This window comes from Dermacentor albipictus, chromosome 8, assembly GCF_038994185.2.
Source record: "Dermacentor albipictus isolate Rhodes 1998 colony chromosome 8, USDA_Dalb.pri_finalv2, whole genome shotgun sequence".
NCBI classification, from domain to species: Eukaryota; Metazoa; Arthropoda; class Arachnida; order Ixodida; family Ixodidae; genus Dermacentor; species Dermacentor albipictus.
In genome coordinates this window covers 69,597,516-69,621,948 of record NC_091828.1, presented here as the reverse complement: position 1 = coordinate 69,621,948, position 24,433 = coordinate 69,597,516, and the positions used below count along the sequence as shown (strand labels likewise).

Genomic DNA, 24,433 nt, shown 5'->3' with positions numbered 1-24,433 from the left:
TTGGCCTTAAAGGCGGTCCGGCGTTCTAAAGGCCAAGATATAGTCCGGCGTTCTCGGCGCGCCAGGCCGCGGCGGGCGAAGTCGGATACGCTGCGCTAGCGACGCCAGGGGTGCAAGAAATTTGCTTCCTCTAGAATTCGGCGTGCGCGCGCAGCTCGAGGCTGGCGCCATCTGTGCGTCCGGGAGCGCAACTTCACCGCCGCGGCGAACAGCTGTTTACATGGCGCATGCGCGTCTTCCATATGCCCTCGCCGTTCGTGTAGCGCGCGCGCTTCTGGTTCCGCGCGCTGTTTGTGCGCTAAAATGAAAACTTTTGCGGGATGGCCTTAACTTCTCCTGACAGCCAGAAAAAAACAACATAGGGTTTTACGTGCGAAAACCACTTTCTTTCTGACCAGGGGTTCTTTAACATGTACCTAAATCTAAGCACACAGGTGTTTTTCGCATTTCGCCCCCATCGAAATGCGGCCGCCGTGCCTGACAGGCAGAAGATCGCACTCATATTGCTAGTATTTCGGCTACGTCAAAAACGGAAGCGGACCATGCATGTACATGCGAAAGCTATTCGACAAGCGCCCTCAACTCGGCGACTACCACCAGCTAGTACAGGAGCTGCGAAATGCAGCTTACCTGTGGCGAGACCACACTGCTTTCGTATAGCTTCCCACGCGTTGTTCTTGCGCTCTGTGTCGCGGTAGTCCATGCGTTTCACATCGTATACACATGGAAGGTTGCAAATCGCTTCAAGCAGGCGTCCTCACTCGCGCTGTCATCCCGCACGGATGTTGAAAAAACCACAGCCGCACTGTCAGTACGCGCACCGCAGGCCGCCATTCTGCCTTCTGCTCGCCGCCGCTGCAACGCGCAGTGCATTCTGGTCTAGCGGCAGCCGCGTGAAATAGAACACGCTCTATGTCCGCGCCGGCGGCGTTGTGCTCGCCAAGCGCGCCTGGGCACGCCGGCTACGCCGTGACGCCGGACTGTACAGTGCGCGCTTTTCACCGACGTCGCTTAACCGCGACGCGCGTGGCCGCGCGCGCGCGTTACGCCGGACTATATCTTGCCCTTAAGGCCCGTTTATAGTCCGACGTCATCGGCGCGCGGGCGAGCGTCGTTCGCGGTCAGTCACGCTACGTCGGTTGCGCTGCGCCAGCCGAGATGCCATCCCCTCTATACTACAACGCGCGCGCCGTAGACTGCTATCTTCGGAGCATGCGCAGAAGGTTCGCCAAGTCGCGCGCCGTCCGCAAAAGCCGTCTGCGGAGTTGTGTTGGCGCCTTTTTCTTCGCGCGCAATGCATTGTGGGTCGACGCAGTCGGCGGCGTGGCGTGCGAATGGAGCAGGAGCCAAATCTGCGCCGGGCCCGTCGGGGCGCGCTGGCAGCCGCCGGTTACGTCGGCGCTGCAGTGCGTCGGACTATAGAAGGAGTTGTTTTCGCCAACGCAACGTAGCGTGTGCGAGCGCGCGCGCGCGCGCGCGTTACGTCGGACTATAAACGGCCCTTTAAACGGCCCTTTAGCGTGCGTTCCGTGAGCAACGTCGGCTCCCATCGGATGACGGTGGAAATGCATGCTTCTGGCCGAGCGCTGCCGATGAGATAAAGAGGACCCTGCCGCTTCGTCATCGCCAGTCACGATGCAGCCGACCTTGTTCACCGAACGCACGCTTCAGAGCCGCACAATAGCACTGCGCAAACGCTCCGTAACGTGGTTCTTGTTCTATTGCGCGGGCTTTCTTTGAAACCCGGAAAAACGGAGTACGTGAGACGTATCGTAAACGAAACAACTCGATCGGTGGTTTTTGAAGGTGCCCTACAAATGTACGTAACATACTCGATGTCCTCAGCCAATAATTGAAAAGTTGGGTAATTAAACTTAATTATTGAGTGATGGGGAAAACAAGAAATTGTGTGAGTTACTATAGGCTATTGCAAATAGTATACGTTCGGTTCGATTCGCTAACGACGCGCCTTTCATTTTTAAATTTTTGGCTCAAGGTATGTGGGATACCCTCTATATGTGCGTCACACAATATGTAGATCTACGGCCGTCGCCATGGGTAGACCGCGGGTGCAGCGCACGGCAGGAAGAGAGGCTACCGCACGCGAACGCGGGTGTAGAGTCGTCCTCAATGAAAGTGTGAGCGTGTGCGTGTAATCAACGGCTACATGATCTAAAATAAAATATGTGCAACCTAGCGAAATGTGCCCTCATTCAACTCCAGCATTAAAAAAACACAATCCTAAACAAATAATCAAATCACATATGCGTAGCATCGCGTCACTCAGCATTTCCTGGGTTCTTTGCGTGGTCGTTGGCTTTAGGCTTTGATTCAGTTTGCATTGGCGAAAAGCTTCGTGTTGAACCATCCTTTTTTAAGAAATGGGCTGCGATTATTTTTTCGTCACTTTAGATTGGCACATTCCCAGTCACATATGCGTAATTAAATAGGTTGGCCTCAAAGACGTTCATTGATGAGCGGCGCACACCTGCTGAAACATAACCAGCGACCAAAGTCGAAGTCAATGAGTTTCATCGGAGAGCGGTCCGTACCCAGTACATCATCTACAGAGGCCAATGTTGGTGGGTAAGAGGTTTGTTGAAGAGTGGCACATATGTACGCATTGCCACTATCTCAGTGACTAAAACCAGTCCGACAATTGGTTTCGCACCCTGTTCTCAGCACAGAAGCACGCTGCTTTAAGCATTCGACCATGGACCACACAGGGATCCAAGCGGCGGGACAACAGTTAGATACATACAGAGATAGACACAAACACACATACAAACATAGACAAATGTCACAGAAATCACAGAATTCGGGGAAGAGGTAAGTACGTCAATGTTTAAATGGCCACCAAAGATCCGTTTGTCACCATTTTTATTGCTCCAAGAGAGGAAGGTATTTAAAATATAAAAGAAGCAGGCACGTTTCCCTTGTGGGGAGCGGTAAATGACAGGAAAATGCCCAAGCTATATTTCATAGTCGGTAATTCATACTCACCAGTCAGCACAGAAAATTTCTGAAATCTTTGACATATGAACACCTTTTATTTGAAGCATAGGTCTACGACCTATCATATCACTGCGGCTCACGAAATCAGGTATACAAAGCAATTCCTATTCATCACAATACCGGGTTTTAGGGACCATGTTAATGTGAAAACAAAACTTGAAAAATTCAAGCAGTGTCGTCATTTAGTCTTCCTTATTCCTAGCTGCCTGCGCGTTTATATGAAGAAAATAAAAGGGGCGCAGTTTTTGTAAACTGATAAGCTAAGTTCGCCTGGCGTTCGAAAACTTGCAGCCAATGCGGGTTTATTTTCCTTTTTTTTTCAATGACACGGAGGGTGGGGGATATCGGTTTAGACAATTTTTGCAGATCCCTTTATCTGGCTGGCTGAATCACCCGCAGGTCTCGGTCATTTTTGCGAAAATCTACGCAGACCTTCAGGTTTCGTCCTTCTTTCGCACGGCAGTTTGTGCGCGTAGATTTTTTTAATGGCAGGCATAAGTGTTCGTTAACATGGTGAGGAGAAGTTCCTGGGCAACCGATGTCGACTGCTGACAGACATTTTCCACGCTCTGTCTAGGACGGTGTCATGTTTCAACCGGCTGTTAAACTGCACTACAATACGAGGGCAAGAACCATCTTTTTATCCCATTTGTAACACCAAAGTCTCAGAGGAAGACAGTATCTTCCATTTACTCTTCCGGGAAAGAGCCTTCCTTCCATGGCAATTGATCTCCCGCGTAAGGAACTCAATTGACCCGTCGTCTAAATTCCATAACATTTTGTTCGTAATGCCATCCGGCCCTGATGCTGATCGACCATTAAGATTCTGCAGTGCCATCCGTATATCACTTTCAGGAAGTTCCTCATCTATAGCTGCATTTTCGTCCCCACTATATTCCAAAATCACGTCAGGTGTATCGTGCCAGGTCTCCAACGGAAGGTATTTCTCAGGCAAATCCTTCAGCAACTCCTGCTCCGTGTGTTCCGTGCCAATATCGGTCTGAACCTCGTTTGTGGACGCCTCAACGTTACATTTAAGCTAACTAGTTCACTGTTCCAAGGTCAACTCATTTCCCTCACCTGCGATCCTCTGCGCTGTTCGTTTCCAAAATGCATCCCAGTCACCCGCACGCCGCTTCTCGCGATCTTCCGATTAGTGAGGCACACATCAACCCCCTTTGCAGCGTGACGCATGAGACTGATTGTCCGCGTAAGTCAATGTATAGCGAATTGAAAACACCTATATATCGGCGCTAAAATTACGCATTAGGGAGTATCGTAACCCTCGGTGAATTTTTCTCACTCTATTTAAAAGCAAGATAATCTTCGCCGCAGAAGCAATGGGATAAACTTCAGGGGATGTGCTGATGTGAACGATTGAAATGCGAACACGGTAACTGAAACTTCATCAAAAAGACTCAAATATTGTTTCTTTTTTATCACTGGCCCGTTCTCCGGAAGCATCTGATTTCAAAAGACGTAGTTAAAATGCTTCAGGATCACTGCGATGCAGAGCCGCACTTTTTTTACGGGCAGGAGGCAAAGGCGACAAGTCCACACATGGTGGCTGTCGTTTTCACTGTGATATTTTGCCTCGGCCCCGTTCGTGTAGTCGAAAGGGTGCACTACAGTAATGATCTAGAAAATTGATTCTAGGGAACTGTTCTTGGCAATACGATCGTACTATCCGCTTCAATAAGGAGCCTAGAATTTCCTTTGAACTCACCTTGTTGAGTTGCCGGATTCACAAACTTTAGGATCTCGGACGCATTGCTTGGAACCAGGGAAGTAGTACCTCCCATTGATGCACTCACACTCGCGGTCCGGCCAGGTGCACACTTTACCACCACCTGCACACTTGCACTTGGCGCAGTCTTGGCTGTGGAGGAAATTAGTTGTTTCATTGCAGTATCTGAGAGTGCATAATTCGGACAGCCTCCATCGCTGAAATAGGTGATATAGATATTGAAATATTGTTTGCCTTTCTCCACATATATGCGGCTTGGCTAGGTACCTGGCCGTCTTTAAATAGTGTTTCTAGTGACACATTGTTGTCGTCATTATTAGGGTTTAGATTAGGGTACTACAAAGACCGAGAAGGACCAGCTATTTTTCTACTAGAAAAGTTTTACGACGTCCATTTTCGCAGGTATAGAACAACAACAGCGTTTTGTCGAGTAATAACAGCAGTCACTAGCAGGCTCTAGAAACAAAGCTTGCGTTGAAATAAGCTTTGGAGCACCTTCAACACGATGTTTTGCGTCAGCATGCTCTCCAAAGCACATGTATACCAACCTGGCACCACCCCCACAGACACACCCTCGAAATTCCCCATTCTCTGTAGCAGAAAACACGTAAGGCCAGCGAACTTTTTGTTTCGCTTTGGAGGCCTCTTCATACAGTTCTCGTTATTGCGATTTGCATTCTTAGGAAACTTCACGTTTCCGGAACGATCATTTTTTCTGTCTGTATTGGTTGCTCACCGTTTTTTCGATAACTTGTGTTACTGGGCGCAGCATTTGCCGGCTATGCGAGAACACGGGTAAAGACTTACCCATTGGAGAAACTTGGGTCTCGGCGTACGTGACAATGTGTTTGTTCCGGTCTTAATGAACCGCTTTGATGCCAACTTGTGTCACTTGGAGTGCACCACTCTTCAATAACGAAAATTCGACAGAACCCACCTCGCTGTGACTGTATACAGTAATGCATTTACTATAGAATGAATACAGCGGCACAACGTAGTGCCACCATCGTAACCTATTGTGTATGTGGCGTGTGCTTCAGCGAGAGCCTACACTCGGCACCATATAGCGCCGCCGCCGCTAAGTAATTCTGCGCGTGGACTCCGAAATGCATGGCGCACCGATGCGTACGAACTCTGAGAAGCGCGTCATGCGGCAGCCGAGCTCCTCTCTCGCGATTCTTTCTTGACACGCAGTCCCATTTAGTCGCATTGCAATGAAGTCTGAGCATAGCCTCCAAAGGCAGAAGCGTGGTGCGCCGGTGCATGCGAACGCTGACACTTGTTCCCTCGCTTGCGGAACACTCAGTGCCAATGTGCTCGGTGATTCAAGTTTTCGAGAGGTTCATTGAAACACGGCCCATGTCCTGTTCATTCATGGCACAGCGCACTAAAGCGTTACCGTGAACGACGTTCATCGAAAAGCGGCACACACCTTGTGTACTTGTGGCGCAACCCTCCTAAAGGATCGGGTAGGTGTCCCCGATGAACGCTTGTGACATGGGTTAGATTCCGCCCTGCTCTGAAGAAATTTAAAGGATGTTAAAGCGAAGCGTTCTATGTGTCGCCGATTCGTCCTTTAGCGCCGGAAACGCACTGCAGGAAAGCCAACTTACACGTATGCGTAGAACACTACAGTTAACATCCGCAGTACCGAGGCAGCGTCGACTGGCCGGCCGGCCTGTGCGTGATAACGGCGCGAAGCGACGAGCTCAGCAAGAGTAGCGCATGCGCACAAAGTTCACGGCAAGCGCACGTAGCGTCTGCTAGGCATGGCTCCACCCCTGTGTGATGTTATTGGGCCGGATCACTCCAGAAAAAGGGAGAAGCAGCACGCGAAAGCAAACACACACATCAGACTTGTATTGACGTACACGACACAGATAACGGCACACACACGTGACAATGTCCCAAAATGCCTCATAGGCGACATGCACTATATCTATGGAACGGTGGATTATGTTTGGCCTACAGTTCCGGCGTAAGCGTGTGTCGTCGTGTCTGAGACCTCGTTGAACGGGTACCGGCCAGCGGGGTCGGACAACAGTGTGGGCCGGCGGGTCGGACAACCGTGACCAGCGGAGTCGGACAACAGTGCCGGCCGGCGGGTCGGACAGCCGTGTAGGATGGCCGGGTTGGACAGCTGGGTCGGACGGTCGGGACGGTCGGCTGGGTCGGACTGCCGGGTTGGACGGCCGGGTCGGACCGCCTCGCGGGGCTCAGGTAGCCGGCCGCAGTCACCGGGTCGCGTCCACAGCTGGCGGGGTAGCCCTGTGGCCGCTCACCCGAACGCTCGAGCGCCTCGGTTCCGGACCGCCAGCCCTCCTGGACCAGTGCCCAGCGGAAGAGCGGGGCGAGGAACCTCCCAGCGGGCGACAGTGTTGCTTCAGGTGTGGCGTATTGGCACGGTCGGCGATAGCTCCTATGGGCCAGACGCCCAGCGAGGAAGCTGTTTTCCGTCGACCGCCGAACCTCGCGCACTGCTCACGCCACGAGCCACGGGCCACACTCCCGCGCCACGCTTTTTGAGGCGCCACTGCCGGCGCTCCCAAATTGGTGTCGATGATGATGATGGTCCTCTTCGCCACCGCACGGCGCACTGTCTTCCTATGTTTAGGCTTCGCACTCCCGCGTACCATATATTATGACACCCTGTCGCAATTAACTGAGCTTCCCTGCTTATCAGAGATAGCAAGTGCGCGTGACGACGGGGTCGTCTTAGGATGCGAAAACAAATGAAGGCTCCTTACAGACAGACGGTTGAACGCCGCGCTTCCCAGACAGCGGCCGTGCGCAGACCAACTGTATACATGGTGTCCCATATATGTTGAGCCAATTTAAAAATGAAAGGGGCGTCGGAATCGAATTGAAGCGTACGCGTACTATTCGCCACAGCTGTAGTCAGAAATGTTTTCCCCATAACTGAATAATTATTTCAGTTGGATTAGCAAACTTTTAATTATTGGCTGGCGACTCCCAGTGTGTTACGCAGCTTTGCAGAGCACATTCACAAACCACGCATCGAGTTTCCTGTACGATAAGTCTCACGTAGTCCTTCTTATCCTGGTTGCAAAAAAGCCCGAGATGTACGAAAAAAGTCGCGTGACGGAGCGCTTGCGCAGTGGTATCGTGCTACTCCTAAGCGTGCGTTCCGTGAGCAACGTCGACTCCCATCGGATGACGGTGAAAATGCATGCTTCTTGCTGAGCGCTGCCGATGAGATAAAGAGGACCCTGCCGCTTCGTCATCGCCAGTCACGATGCAGCCGACCTTGTTCACCTAACGCACGCTTGAGAGCAGCACAATACCACTGCGCAAACGCTCGGCCACGTGGTTCTTGTTCCATTTCGCGGGCTTTCTTTGAAACCCGGAAAAACGGAGTACGTAAGACGTATCGTAAAGGAAACAACTTGATCGGTGGTTTCTGAAGGTGCCCTACAAATCTACGTAAAATAGTTCAGGTCCTCAGTCAATAATTGAAAAGTTGTGTAGTTAAACTTGAGTAGTGAGTTATGGGGACAAGAAGAAATTGTCTGAGTTACTATCGTCATCATCATCATCAGCCTGGTTACGCCCATTGCAGGGCAAAGGCCTCTCCCATACTTCTCCAACTACCCCCGTCATGTACTAATTGTGGCCATGTTGTCCCGGCAAACTTCTTAATCTCATCCGCCCACCTAACTTTCTACCGCCCTCTGCTACACTTCCCCTCCCTTGGAATCCGTTCTGTAACTCTTAATGACCATCAGTTATCTTCCCTCCTCATTACGTGTCCTGCCCATGCCCATTTCTTTTTCTTGATTTCAACTAAGATATCATTAACTCGCGTTTGTTCCCTCACCCAATCTGCTCTTTTCTTATCCCTTAACGTTACACCTATCATTCTTCTTTCCATAGCTCGTTGCGTCGTCCTCAGTTTAAGTAGAACCCTTTTCGTAAGCCTCCAGGTTTCTGCCCCCGACGTGAGTGCTGGTAAGACACAGCTGTTATACACTTTTCTCTTGAGGGATAATGGCAACCTGCTATTCATGATCTGAGAATGCCTGCCAAACGCACCCCAGCCCATTCTTATTCTTCCGGTTATTTCCGTCTCATGATCCGGATCCGCCGTCACTACCTGTCCTAAGTAGATATATTCCCTTACCACTTCCAGTGCCTCACTACCTATCGTAAACGGCTGTTCTCTTCCGATACTGTTAAACATTACTTTAGTTTTCTGCAGATTAATTTTTAGACCCACCCTTCGGCTTCGCCTCTCCAGGTCATTGAGCATGCATTGCAGTTGGTCCTCTGAGTTACTAAGCAAGGCAATATCATCAGCGAATCGCTGCTGATATTGTTACTACAGCTATTATAGGCTATTGCAAATAGTATGGGTTCGGTTCAATTCGCTTCCCACCTGCCTTTCATTTTAAAATTTTTGGCTCAAGGTATGTGGGACACCCTGTATATATGCATTGCATTACACGCGTCACGCAATATGTAGATTTACGGCCGTCGCCATGGGTAGGCCGCGGGTGCAGCGTACGGCAGGAAAACAGGTTGCCGTACGCGAACGCAGGTGCAGAGTCGTCCTCCGTGAAAGTGTGAGCGTGTGCGTGTAATCAACGGCTACATGATCTAAAATAAAGTATATGCAACCTAGCGAAATGTGTCCTCATTCAACTCCAGCGTTAAGAAAATACAATCCTAAACAAGTAACCAAATCACATATGCGTAGCATCGGGTCACTCAGCATTTCCTGGGTTTCTTGCGTGGTCGTTTGCTTTGGGCTTTGATTCAGTTTGCATTGGCGTAAGGCTTCGTGTTCAACCATCTTTCTTTAAGAAATGGCCTTCGATTTTTTTTCGTCATTTTAGAGAGGCACATCCCCATTGGCATATGCGTACTCAAATACGTTTGCGTCAGAGACATTCATTGTTAAGCGGCCCACACCTACTGAAACATAACCAGCGACCAAAGTCGAAGTGAATGAGTTTGATCGAAGAGCGGTCCATACGCAGTACCGCATCTACAGCAGCCAATGTTGGTGAGTAAGAGGTTTGTTGAAGAGTGGCACATGTGTACACATTGCCACTTTTTCGGTGACTAAAATCAATCCGATGGTTGGTTTCGCACCCGGTTCCCAGCACAGAAGCATGCTGCTTTAAACATTGGACCACACAGCGATCCAAGCGACGGGACAACGGTCAGATACATACAAAGATAGACACAAACACACATACAAACATAGATAAGTGTCCCCAGAAACGGCGTGACGTACATTAAAAAGTATGAGCTGTTTGACTCATGCGAAAAATGCCGGCTCTGAGTGGAGTCGAATTTGTGCCGTAGAGAACGGGTGTTTTGTTTTAAGGTTATCAGAGTGTTTAAAAATCGTCTGTGCCACAAACCCCAAGTGTACTTAATAAGCTGGATTACTCGATGAGGGAAACATTGCATACACTGGAAATATAATCTTCAAATTTTACCAAACAACCTTTAAACTACAACTTTAGCGCACATATTGCAATACACGAATAGAAGCTCTTGATTGTACATTGGATAACCACTAAATATAGATTTTGAAGCGGACACAAGTGTTCATATAAGCGCTCACTAACGTGAGGTGAAAGTGCATTCGTGTGCACCATAATCTTTTAAGAAAATGTTTAAGATAACTAATCGCCTTAACACGAACATTGATCACTTCAAAACTTGAATTTTTTCAAAATTCAACGTCACTGCCACGCTCGTAACAGACTTAAATGGGAGTCTTACCTCGCCGGGCTGACGAGCTTACAGTCCTCTTCATTTTGGACACATTCGTCGGAACCAGGCATGTAGTATTTCCCATCGATACAATGGCACTTGTTGCCGAGAAGATGACACTTCTTCTCGCCGGGAGGACAGGTGCATTGAGCGCAAGTGCTGTGGGAAGAAAATGCGGGATTGTTTGGACATATCGAGAGCAGAATATTTCAGTTGTAATAAAATTCGCATTCTTCGAGATTTTCACGAAGTTCGCTGCATGTTTGTCAGTGTCTCTGCTTGTTTGTCTATCGGCAGGTAGCTTCTTTCACGTCAACTTGGTTCACTTCGTAGTCCATGGCTTTATGGGTAACGCACCGGCTGCTATAGTTAAGGAAGTCGCTTCAAAACGATCGTTGGATCAGCTTCGTTCACTGTCTGTGTGCCACTGTGTATGTGGCGCTTCTCATTCAACCTTTTTGATGCCAACACGGTTACCTGGTTTTGTGTCCCTGAGTATTTGCCGCTATTCAATGAGAAAATATAAACTGATTTAAAATATCTCCACTGCAAGGGCAAATCCAACACATGAAATATAGAATAAGGCAAATTTGTTCAACTGCATATACACATAGTCACCACGCGCGTATTTTGCCGTCATCAGGGTAACAATTAGGTAGTTGTGGATAATCGGAATAGTCTTCCATGTATATAGAAGCTATCCAGCGAGGTGCAAACTCCGTGTATATATATATATATATATATATATATATATATGTATATATACGCGAAAGCATTTTTCCGGCCATGCAGAAATGTTCAACTAGTTATGTTTATCTGCTTGGCGATTTCAATTTTCCCCAAATCAATTGGCCATGCTTGTCGTCGTCGTGCAAGAAGGCAACCGATTTCATTGAATTAACTTTGGACTTAAATCTTTCTCAGGTAATCAATCAACCCACCCGTGACAATAACCTCTTAGATTTGGCACTAACTACCGCACCTGAAACCGTGTGTCCTGTGTTAATTTCTGACGGTATAAGTGACCATAAGCTGCTTCAGCTGACGCTCCGAATTCCCATGTTATTCACTGGGCTTCAACATAAAAAAATTCGGGATCACAACAAAGCTAACTACGTTTCCATCAACACTGAACTTCAGTTATTTCTCAGTGACTCATTCTTGCCGTCTTTTTCCCAACGTTCCGTTAACGAAGACTGGATACTTTACAAAGACAAATTACTCGCTCTCGCCGACAAATATATTCCGTACGTTTCGGCAGCGAACGACAAATCTAAACCATCGTTCAATAAAAAACTTCGAACACTACGTAATAAAAAAAAAACGTCTGTACCGCAATGCTATAAATCGGGCAAGCAAGTCCTCATGGAGCAAGTACAAAAAATTTCTTAGTGAGTAAACTTTAGCCTTGCGCACTTCTAAAGACAAGTGCTTCGCTCACGACTTACCTTCTCTCCTGAAGACTAATCCGCAAAAATTTTTTCAAACGTTAACACCCGGTCACACTTCTGATATTTCTCTGCTAGACGACAAACAACAACTTCTTTCAGACGGGGAATGTTCATCACTATTTAACGCATATCTTTCTTCTGTTTTTACAAGGGAAGACCATTCCGATATTCCAGTGGTTCCGGATTACGATTACCCATTTATGGCACCCATAAATATCTGAACTGAAGGCATTGTTAGCCTCATTAACTTGACTTAAAACCACATCTGCTTGTGGTATTGACAGTAATAACACTAAGCTATTAAAAAACACAGTATCTACTTCAAGTGTTATCTTATGTCATATCTTCAAGGAGTCCTTGTCGTCTGGTGTCTTGCCCGTTGACTGGAAGATTGCGAAGGTTGTCCCCATTTTTAAAACTGGGGATAGACATAGGCCTGAAAACTATCGCCCAATATCGCTAACATCTGTGTCATGCAAACTATTTGAACACATAATCGCCTCACACATTTACACGCACCTAGAAAAAAATAACTTTTTCTTTCAGAAACAGCATGGCTTCAGGAAAGGTCTATCTTGTGAAACTCAGTTACTAGAATTTACCACCGGCCTACATAGCAGTATGAACAACAGTCAACAAATAGACGCCATTTTCCTGGACTTTTCAAAAGCATTTGATCGCGTTGGCCACTGCCGGCTCATTTCTAAAATATCTCATCTAGGTATCGACTCACTAACCCTTTCTTGGCTTAGAAACTTTTTATCGCTTCGTCGCCAATTTACCGCTTTTAACAATTGTCCTTCTCCTGTCACTGAGGTCACGTCTGGTGCACCACAGGGGAGTGTGTTGGGGCCTCTGCTTTTCCTAATATTTATTAACGACCTACCTTCAAACATTTCCTCCTGCATACGACTGTTCGCCGACGATTCCGTTGTTTACCGACAAATTAATTCTATTAACGATCATACCGCCTTGCAGCATGAACTTCACATTATTAGCAACTGGTGTAATATATGGAAAATGTCTCTTAACGCTTACAAATGAAAATAATATATCGTTCTCACGGAAGCGCACTAGCTCCATATTCACATACACCATAAATAACACTAACCTGTCACGTACCGCTACTTACAAATAGCTTGGTGTAAACCTCACTAGTAACCTTTCTTGGTCTCCGCATATCACTACAATTTGCGCAACTGCATCTAAAACCCTTGGCTTTCTGAGGCGCAACTTGCAAAATTCATCTGCTGACGTGCGTAAATTAGCATACCTGACATTCGTACGCCCGCAATTAGAATTTGCATCAGCTGTATGGTCACCACACCAAGAATATTTAATAACCACGCTGGAACCCATCCAGAATAGGGCTGCCCGATATATACGTCCGAATTTTGATCGAAAGTCAAGTATAACGCAGATAAAGGTGAATATTTCTTTACAGCCCCTAGACATCCGCCGGAAGATTGCTTTGCTCTGTCTATTTCACAAATATGTTCATTCCGATAAGCCATGCATATTACCCCTCCAAACCCCCGTCCGTACGTCCTCAAGATTTCATAATCATCTTAGCTTCAAGCGCATTTTCGCTAAAACCACTGCTTTCATTTTATCTGCTGTACCTCGTGCCCTATCCCACTGGAATGGTCTTCCCGATGATATCGTCACGATAACTGATCGTAAAATACTCCGTGAACGCCTGTGCGTGCTTTTTACATTATATCCTTCTTTTTATATATCTGCTATGCTTGATCATGCTGTGCTTTGGTTTGCTTTTAGTTCAGCCACTGTACAGTTGTCCTAGGTTTATTTTTGAGCTGTTTCCATTGCACTGAACAGTTCTTTGTTACATTGCCCCCCTTACTCAATGCCCGACAGGGCCTGTAAAATGTTTTTTAAAAAATAAATAAATAAATAAATAAATATATAGATATATATATATTACAGCGGAAGCTGTCATGGACCCATCCAATAGTGTTTATGACATTATTATGCGCTGCAACTACCAAGTGACACACCGCGGCCGCACATTTAATTTAATTAAAGACAGGGACACATTTTTGAACCTCTTACGCAGTCGGAGAGAGATCGCTGAGAGCGCGCTTTGCGGTGAGAGATAAACGACGTCCCTGCCGGCGAAGCCAATGGCGTGCCCCAGCTTTGCTGTGAGATAATTATGTCATCATGATGTTGCCTTAAACCCCGTTCCCCACTGTTTCTCTTCCCTGGAATGATACGTAGATGGATGTATATGGTCTATATGCGTAAGCATTTCTATGCCAACCCAACGAGAAACTTGTCCACCCGTGACGTAAGATGAATGCAATGGCACATACCCTCCTAAACAATGGCTCATACCCCCGTAGTACGGTTTCTGTGGTCGGACCACGAGTGTTTCACCTAGGAATAAACAGCTTCGCCGTAGAAGCGCTCGTAGAGTGAACTTTAAGCTTTTATAGCTTTCAGGCGCTCTGATGTAAGCCGAGGTTTTCTGGCCTTGTGCGGCCATTCTCTAATTTTGTGAGGAAAACAATCGTTATACGCGCTTAAAAGTCGGTGTACAAAAAAAAACAAAAAACAATAGGTGCCTTGCTAACGTCAGTGCCGCGGAGAACGTCGTCCCATTTCGCTATAGACAAACAGCTGACAGATTAAGGGTATCAGTAATTATTTGCTGAAAAGGGGTTGAACGGTGGAACTTGGCCTTGCATCCCAAAAATGAAATTCCTCATAGCTTAAAGCTATATGAGATAAGAGGTAGCATTTTTGGTTTAAGGACACCCGAACAGGCAGGTTCGTTTGTGCCACTTGTTATGCTACGCACCATCTCAGCCACTACATGATGCCGGGGCTATATTAATGAATGCGTCGCTGGGACTACCCGAGCAAAGTCAATTCCATCACGGCCGAGTACACCTCGAGTGTTCTCCAGCGACCGCCCTCATGATGCCTGAGCGGTCCTGTCCAATCACCAGGCGATCTACCACACCACGCGCTGTCCGGTCACAATGACGCCGAAAGGGCGTTCTGGAGGTTCACCCATTACCACTCGCGAAAATACGGCGCCGACGGCACCTCAACGGGCGTATAGCTCGCGTCCCTCGACCACATTTCCAACGCATCTCAGGTTTCAGGCGTCCCCGCCACGGCGACGCAAGCATTCACGACACAACCGCGCGTCACCTTGCAACATGCGCGTTTGCTTCTTTCGTGTACTTTGTGCCACGAGGCCGTGCAACATTAGTCTGGAGCGTCACTGTCAGCCACTACCACCAAAGAACTTTGTGCAACCCCCATCGCCTTCACCAGAGCTCAGACTTCGTCTATGCAGCGTGGCGCCCTGTCGCACTGCCGATGTGGTGACGCACCGATGACAACGAAGTGCGATAAGGCGCGAGCGGAACGAGCGCACGAGGAGAAAAAAAGAACAGAACATTCGAGTAGTTGCTTCTTGCATTTCAACGTGGCATCGTCTTTTTTCAACTTCAAAACTTCAATTTTTCAAAATTCAACGTCACTGCCACGCTCGTAACAGACTTAAATGGGAGTCTTACCTGGCCGGGCTGACGAACTTACAGTCCTCTTCATTTTGGACACATTCGTCGGAACCAGGCATGTAGTACTTCCCATCGATACAATTGCACTTGTTGCCGAGAAGATGGCACTTCTTCTCGCCGGGCGGACAGGTGCATTGAGCGCAAGTGCTGTGGGAAGAAAATGCGGGATTGGTTGGATAAACCGAAAGCAGACTATTTCAGTTATAATAAAATTCGCATTCGTCGAGATTTTCATGAATTTCGCTGCATGTTTGTCATTGTCTCTGCTTGTTTGTCTGTCGGCAGCTACCTTCTTTCACGTCAACTTGATCCACTTGGTAGGCCATGGGCTTATGGGTAACGCACCCGCTGCTATAGCTAAGGAAGTGGCTTCGAAACGTTCGTTGGACCAACTTCGTTCCCTGTTTATGTGCTACTGTGTATGTGGCGCTTCTCATTGAACCTTTTTGATGCCAACATGGTTACGTGGTTATGTCCCGTACAAAAATCAGTGTTGATTAACCATTGATATATTGTTGGGGAATATTTGAAACAACTGACTTCAACAAATTTTCAAGAGCAATTGAGTTCACTCAACCCTTGCACAACAATATTACCGTTGAGTGTTCTCAATAAACAATTTATTGGGTAATTTGTGTTGATTTTTCTAGTTGTTCTTTTGTTGTGTAGCAGTTGAGTCCAGTATACAATAATTAGGACTCGCATATGAAGACATTCCAAACATGTTTTGCGATGCGTTCCAACCTCATTCCTGTCACTTTGCGGCAGGTAGGTTCTTCTTTCGCCTCGCTTTCATTAATAGAAAATTATGTGTGACCGATGGGGTGGAATCGAACGTCGGCCGTCGAGCCCGGTACTCTAACCAATAGGCCACGAGCGCGCGCATACTCCTCTCATTCGAAAGCCAGTGAGCTCTGAAATGCTTGGCGTGTGCGCCGCGTGCCGCTTCCTGGTGCTGTCGCTACAGCTGGCGCTTTGAAGCGCCTATCTCCGGGACCGCCCCACTTTCGTAGCCATTTTCGCTACGTAAAAACTGCAACGTTAGACTAGATTCATGACCGCCCAAGTTCATAACCATTTATTTCTTCGCCGGTGTACAAATGCCATCGTCGTTTTAACATACACTAGATGACATAACCATTGGTACGATCCGAAATGAGCACGTTTTGGGGAGCAGAAGAATGCGAAACTCACTTGCCAACACGGTGACTACGCGCATGTGGAGTTCCCCAAAAGTAGACACGGCGGCAGCGCGGCCGGCGATAAGACAGGTGCGGCGATAAGACAGGTGCCAACAGGCGACGACGCTACCTTCGAGCATCGGACGCACTGTGGGAACCGTAGGATGCAAGCGCGCACACGCTACAAACATACACGGGTGAGGTCTTCGAATTTCCTGCGACGTACCCTCTGTCCGTAAAGCAAATATAGTTTTTGTCCAATGTCCGTGGTACTAGAGATCAAAGAATGAACGCGCTTTGTGATCGCAGTGCGCAGCCGCTATAACCATTGACTTCAAAGAGCTTCAGATTCAGCAACAGCCGCAACAGTATCACAGCTAATCGCTGTATTTGCGGCTGCTCCCGTTTCTCGCCTTGCAAGCAGCACGCGATTTATTTGAGCCTCGCCGAACGGTCGTCCTCTCCCAAGCCTGCAGGTCTCGTATGTTCAGTTAAGAACACCAAAGGGAAATGAAAGAAATACAGGTAACGGACTCTTATTGTACCTTACTTGTCACCTCGTCATCTGCAAAAACGCTACAAACTATTTTAGAAGCTGTATTTTTGTAAAATTAGCAAAACTAGTAGTATTTTGTATTTGTAGATGGCGCGACAAACGTTAAGGTAGCGTTCGGGTGTGTATGGGTGCGCGCAAACGGGTGCAACCGAGCTTCGTTTTTCGCACACTTTTGCAAAAGTACACATGGTTACCGCTAGTTTCGTAGTCGCATTTTTTGGTCGTAGTATTTGTTGTTTACGCTATAAATTAGGTAGTTCTTAATAATTTATGAAGGTTAGCTGATAAAAAATTATTGCTAAATTATTAGTGGTTCTTAAGTGCCGTTATTTTGTGTTTGAAAGGTTTTTATATCTGAATACGATAGTGAAACCATGTGAAGCTGTGAACGGCTTTCGGACTCAGTTATTAACGCGATAGCGTTAAGGAGCTCGTGTCGCAGAAAAGCCGGTGTCGTCGGCGTCGGCGGCGTTGACCGTGAGCGATAAATCACGGCAGGCGCTTCATAAATAAAAAGCAATTTCCAAGATTGGCCCGGTGGGAATCGAACCCAGGTCTCCGGAGTGTGAGACGGAGACGCTACCACTCAGCCACGAGTTCGATGCTTCCAAGCGGTGCAAACGCGCCTCTAGTGAATGCGGTGTTGCCTTCGAAACGAGCCGTGGAAAGTTATACTGCGGTGTATATCGGTAATTATGAACATGTAACGTACAGAAGTCACAATTACACGAGTTGCGAAGTGCGTTTCCGCTGCATTTCTTCTGCGCTTTCCGCACACGCAGAGACATCTTGCGGCAAACACAGAAGACCCCCTCCTCTCAATGTACGGCGCTGCCCCGACAGGAGGCGCGCCGCGCGCGCATTGGGACCGCTGCCAGGTGCGTCGCGGGACTCCCTCTCCCCTGACGACGCTTCGCCGTGCTCCCGCTTTAGATTGCTATCTATCTCTCTGCCCGTGCCGATCACGACGTTTGGCTGAGACGACGTTTGGCCCCTCCGAGACACCGAGTTCTTTGGTTCGTTTCTTTCACTCAGGCGCACGTTTCGTTGCCGCGGCGAACGCTGCGTTGCTCGACGCTCACCGCGTGATAGGTGGGCGCTAAGTCCGATGCGGGGCGCATCGTAAGTGATCGCTGTGCCGTAGCGCATTGTCTTATACCCCTTGGCGGGTCGACGGGAACGCTGTCGCGTCCCACTCTTGAAGGCGAAGCTTAAGCGTCCTCCAATTTTTCGGTTGCAGTTGTGCGGTGGTTCCCGCCTCGTGCTTCTTGATGAAAGTATTTTCTTTTCGGACAGCATGACGCACATTTTAGTGGAATGCTTTAACGAAGATAAGTGGGACGTTTATCCGGTGAAGTGGTTGGCTCACCCAACAACTAGTCTTCTACTGATGTGCGAGCCTGACGGTTTTGGTGAGTTGCGCGGCAGAGGCCATGATGCCTGTTGGAGAGAAGGCACCCCGAAACAGTCGCAGCCGCACTTCTGAAGATAGGTAAGTAATCTCGTTTTCTTGGTCACGTAGCCTTCTTTTCTATTTTTACATTGAGGAGCGTGACATGTTAAGCACACCGTTCACTTTCTTGAAGCAAACCGCATGCCCCGGAGCAAATGCGCGCGATACTAACTGTCGCTGCCGCCGTCACTTTGTTTGAAACAATGGTAGGCGAAGAGGCAGCGGCGCCCCATGTGCGTAAAATTGCATTGCTTCATTTGTTCATGTCTAATAACGTTTCCTTCATTTGTATGAGAGAACACAATTGGAACATAAGGATCGGCTTCTCTGCGCAGTGATAATTTTGTACAATGGCCATGTCATTTTTTATGGCGGCTCACGTATGCCGTCTAAGCGCTTGTTATCGCGTTCCGATACGTGAGAGGCGCGCTGCCTTTCAAGGTATTTAGGCAGGCACTACGAGTTTAGGAGAACCGCGACAAATAATCGTGCAGCAGGTGTGCAGCTGTGCTACGCTTGTACCACACTCGTACCGGAAGGCAGTGTTGCACTTCACGCTTACGCATTTCGTAACTATGGTGGCCTCCTTGGCAATTTGGGGATCGAGGTCGTGGATACGATCCCTGCAGCGGCCGCATTCCAAAGGAGTGGAATGCAAAAACGCTCGTGCATTGTGCATTGTATGTACGTAAACATTTCCAGGAAGTCAAAATTAAAACGGAGCCCCCAACTACGACGTGCCTCATAATCAGATCGTTGGTTTGGCACGTGGAACATCAGAATTTTTTTTCCGTAGTGGCTCATCGTATACCATACGGTTAGTGTGATCACCTTTTGTGCCGTAGCGGTTAAGCGCGCCTCGATTTAGGTTGCGTCTAATGATGCGGCGCACCGCGAAATATATTTCGCCTCTCTGGGATTTTCGGAGAACGGCCAACCGATTAGTCACAGCTTCCGCGCGGTGACTGTTCATGGATACACAGCGCAAATGAACAGAGGTGTGGTGACGTGGTCAAAGAACACAGCCGCCGACGGGCTCACCTTATCGTCTATCACCGCGAAAACTACCGCAGTAAGCATCTTTATCTAGCGCGGCGGTTTGCCGTTGAAGACGTACTGTACAATTTTAATAAGCGATAACCGAAACATGCCACCGTTCTCTGCTGCCTCTTTGAGTTGGACCGATCCGAATATTGGTTGTTTCCAGAAGCGAATGGAGCGCCAATCGGCGCGTTGTCGCCTCGAGCTAAGCGTCGCACTCGAGCACCTTTTGCGCGGTGAAGATTGACGCGTGCACGAAGCTAGCTCACTGCGCGGACGCTACCGCGCAACGCAAGGGCGTGTACGCGATGTTCTGCACAGAAATCGCGCGGGATGATCGGAGCCACGCCGGAGCGCGGCTAGCTTCAAAGAAGCGGTGCATGTTCTCACTCGTACAGGCACGCTCACGCTCGCATCGCTCTCGGCGTATGTTTAGGTCATCCCTTCTACTGGACTTCTACCAAAAGATTCGATATCTGTTTGGTATGGGCTATGCACTGTCGCGTGGTCTTTGGTTCAGCGAGAGAGCCGGGAATATTTTCCCCACTGTGAAACATCGCTGTGCGTGTTTTAGCTAACATTTACCGTAGCAACCCATTCCTTCCTTTTCTCGACGGCACTCGTAAAAAGTCCCAAATTTTTACTTGTCAGTATAGTGTGTACTTCTATTTCGTGCGTAGTTATGTGCAGTGCGTGGCAGATTCTTAATCCGCGAAATCTCATTTTCTGTCCACTTTCCCTTCTCACAGGTTACGTATGCAGTAAATTCCCAGATGCTAAAGTGTTCTACGCCAAAAGCACCTTGGCGTCGTGCAAGAGACACCCGTTGATATGTGGCTGATTCACTAGCAAGCTCGCATCAAGTGGGATTTTCAACTATTTTTTGTGTTACTCTGTGGTGTACCAGCTGCTGCATGGACGCTGTGAAGGCTTACTTTCGATTTGCTCTGGCGTTTAGTAGTAAAGGATGGGCTACCTTTTGAGGGGAGGCATTTGCTTTTGTTTGTGAGAATGTTTACCAGCCTAACGAAGTGATACGTGGGTACTGTGAACAGCAGCACGAACAGAGGCGGACGACGAGATAGGTAGGAGCACACACGAGCGCAAGCTCTACTAAATGTTTGCTTTTGATGACAAAGGTATTAAACACACTGGTCAACTTGGCAAAGATAAAAATCCGTGCGTGCGTGGCAGAAACAGCCACGTGCGACAAAAAAAAATATGAAAAAGCCATGTCATGTAGAATAGACGTGCGTGAAAAACGAGAACTATCGCTCAAATCTAGTGAAAAAGCGAAAGATTTGTCCGATAAGTGATACTACCCAACGGGAAATACTCTTTTGAGAACAACCTTTTCCCACTAAGGGAAACAGATAACTTGGTTACGCAATTGTTTCGTTTGTGATCAATAAATATTGCTTCTGGAACTCTGGTGTTGCGGTATAGAGCAGAAAGAACGAATCTTTCATCAGATAGACCAGAACACAAAAGGACTTATGGAAGCTTTATTTATTGATCACGAAGAAATATTCATAAACAAGATTTCTGTGACCCTTAGTGGGAAAGAGTTGCTACAGTACTTCTCATTACTATCGCTTACAGGAGAAACCTTTCAGTTTTCATGTTTTTGTTAGTTTTTGGTGCACATGTTTATTCTACAGGACGTATTTCGGTCCTTTTTTGTTGTGCCGGGCTGTGTATGCTGCGCATCCATGGCTTTTTCTGTGTGAAGTTGGCCAGTGTGTTTAAAATCTTCGTCTTCACGAATAAACTTCTACTTGAGTCAGCGTTCATGTGTGTTCCTACCTTAATTCATCCTTCTCGTCTCTGTTTGGATGGTTGTGAAATATAAATGTACACCGAATTGGCGAAGTGTCCATGGAATTGATAGATGAAGTTATTTGCGCTGTTCATTTCAGGAAGAACGCTGTAGGGTCTTATCTTCTCTTTGTTTTTGACACTGAGTACATTTTTCTAGTTCAATTTGAAGGAGTCCCCTCAGGAAGCCAATAAGAGTGATGGTAACTTCCTTTGTGTGTAAGATTTATGAATTTCATCCATTCAAGGCATGACATGGCACATGCCTGATTGTAGGTTGCAAGCATTCGTAGTAAGATCTACTTTTTGGTTCTCATGACGCTTCTTTGTACTGCGCTGCATTCTCCAGGCACATGAACCTTTTTATGCTCTAAGTGCATGCGTTCTTTTTCTATATGTTGGAGCGAAAATTGTAAACTTAAATATGCATATATATCATTTTCCTTGTAATCTTTTTCAACATGGGTACGCTGTAGCTCCCCCTGTCTTTCAGTTACTGCTTTGTCCCAATTTTTATGCAGCAAAATTCTGGTGCTATTTTAATAACATTTTATCTGTGAAATTGAGGTAATTGGTGTTTCGTATATGGTTTATATGCGTTTTTCACTGTCTCAGCAATAGGGCTGTGGAGTCATTGGAACCTTTTCTCATACTGTAAGACTATTTCTGGGGTGCTTGATACTGAAAGTGCAGGTGACCATTTATTTGGCTGTTTGGAATTGTGTTAGCCATGTGTTACTACCAATTTTCTGTGCTAAATAATTATTTTTTCTCTTATCGTTCAAGGTATTAGCCTTTCCTTATCTCTTTATTGACTGAGGTAGCACTTAGTTGCTGGGTATAGGAAAAAAGGCCCCCAAAAGTGCTTTAATTAGCTTTGTGCAAGTCCAGAAATATTACCTGAAAAGGAGCTCACTAAATTGAGGAAATGCCACTAACTAACTCCTCTGTACCCCAAATTAACATAATCAAATGGCGTACTGTTTGTTCTTGACTTGTGCCAGGGGGATAAGCTGCTTTCATTACACAAAAGATTTGCAAGTTTATTTCTGAAGAAAGCAATCCTGGCTTGTCAGAAACACGATTCAGGTGTTCATCATGCCCGACAACTTTCTAAATGATGTCTCGTCAAATAATAGCTAAGTTGAGTGATGTTATTTTATAAAATAATTGGGCAACATGAAAATATATATATATAGAAGACAAAGCTCAGGCAAGTATACTTTGGTACTTCATTAAATTTTAATCACGATGAAAGACGTGTGCTAAAGGTTGTATATAGTTACGTGAAGTCATTCGTTTCAAGTTGGTTATTTTGCCTTCTCACAGTCAGCCGTAGCTCTTCCTGTGATGTGTTAGTGTGCGCAACATTTTAATGTAACATATTCAGATGTCTTTTGTGTATACACATGCAAGCAGCTCCAAGTGTTCATGTGTTCAAAGTTGGTTGTTGCAAGGGTATGCTTAAGCCCTGTATTTTGAGTCGCTTTACCTTTTAGTCATAAACTTAAGTCGAAAGTGAAGAGCACAATAATCGTTTTGATTGGATTCTTATGTATAGGTTTTTTCAGACGTATTTACACTGCTAGAGTGCTGTAGGTACTAGCCTATGTCTCCAGGTTCGATGTAGTGGTGCCTTATGTACTGTAATAATGTATCACGTGCACGCATCTTTAGTGTAAATAAAGGTACTTCAAGTTGATCAGTCTCTCCTGTGATTTTGTTTGTGTTTGGGAAAGTTACGAGCAGGACCGGGGCATGCAAGTGTGGACAGCGAAGCATTTCAATATATGAATAAAAATACACTAGCCCAACGATACGTCAATCATATTTCAATGGCGACTTCTGAAATCTCAATGACATCTCAACTGTGCCACAATATGCTTTTCAATGCTGTGGCAATAATAACTCAACAACAGGTCAACAGAACTACCACAACGTTAGTTCAACGCAGAATCAATGGTAACTCAACAACCATTCAACAAAACGAACACAACGGGCCGTTAAGCACAATGGAATTTTAATGGTAACTTAACAATTATTCAACATTGAGGTACCCAATGGTGTTTTAACTCGATTTCAGTGGCCAATATTCAAGAGTGCTCAACACTCAACCCAACAATTCTCCAACATACTCTCAATAATTCCTCAATAAAAAACTCAACATGGACCAACAATATTTCAATGCCTTCTCAAGAATTTTTTTTGTACGGGGTGTCACTGAGTATTTTACGCTACTGAATGAGAAAAAATAAACTGATTTAAAATATCAAAATTGCAGGGGCAAATCGAACCAATTAAGTATAGAATAATGCAAATTTATCACACATGCCTACATATGACGCAGTTCCCAGGCGCGGATTTCACCGTCATTAGGGTAACAATCAAGGTGTTGTGGATAATCGGAAGAGACTTTAATATGGGATCTATCCAGCGAGGTACGAAGTCCGTCTTTATTTTTTTGCTTGGTCAGCTGTCATAGGCCCACTGCAATAGTGTTTATGACTCGGTTATGCACTGCAGTTACCAAGTGAGACTCCGGGGCCACACATTGCATTCATTGAAATAGAGACCCAATTCTGAACCTATTGCGAAGTCGAAGAGAGATTGCTGCGTGCGCGTGCTCTGTGGCGAGAGAGAAACGACGTCACTGCCGGCGAAGCCAATGACGCGATCCAGCTTCGCTGCGACATAATTATGTCATCATGTTATTGTCTTAGCCCGGTCCTCCACTGTGTCTTTTTCCTGGAATGATACGTAGATAAATGTATATGTTTTGTATGCGTAAGCATTTCTATGCGTATCCAAAGAGAAATTTGTCTCTCCGGCACGTAGGACGAATGTATACCCCCGCAATACGGTTTCT

At 46.8% G+C, this 24,433-nt stretch overlaps 2 protein-coding genes across 9 annotated transcripts in view; both read right to left on the bottom strand.

The window, feature by feature from the left end:
• LOC135914492 (kielin/chordin-like protein) overlaps positions 1-24,433 on the bottom strand; it is a 584,091-nt gene that overhangs the window by 374,328 nt on the left and 185,330 nt on the right. The window lies entirely within an intron of this gene.
• Positions 1-24,433, bottom strand: part of LOC135914491 (multiple epidermal growth factor-like domains protein 10) — a 164,316-nt gene that overhangs the window by 13,025 nt on the left and 126,858 nt on the right. For 6 of the 7 annotated variants that reach the window (XM_070523573.1, XM_070523574.1, XM_070523575.1 and 3 more), the window contains 3 exons: positions 15,516-15,665; positions 10,520-10,669; positions 4,742-4,894 (listed from right to left, as the gene is read on the bottom strand). In XM_070523573.1, the coding sequence (XP_070379674.1) occupies positions 4,742-4,894; positions 10,520-10,669; positions 15,516-15,665 (453 nt within the window). The remainder of the gene's footprint in view (positions 1-4,741; positions 4,895-10,519; positions 10,670-15,515; positions 15,666-24,433) is intronic. The other variant, XM_070523578.1, reaches the window with a different exon arrangement.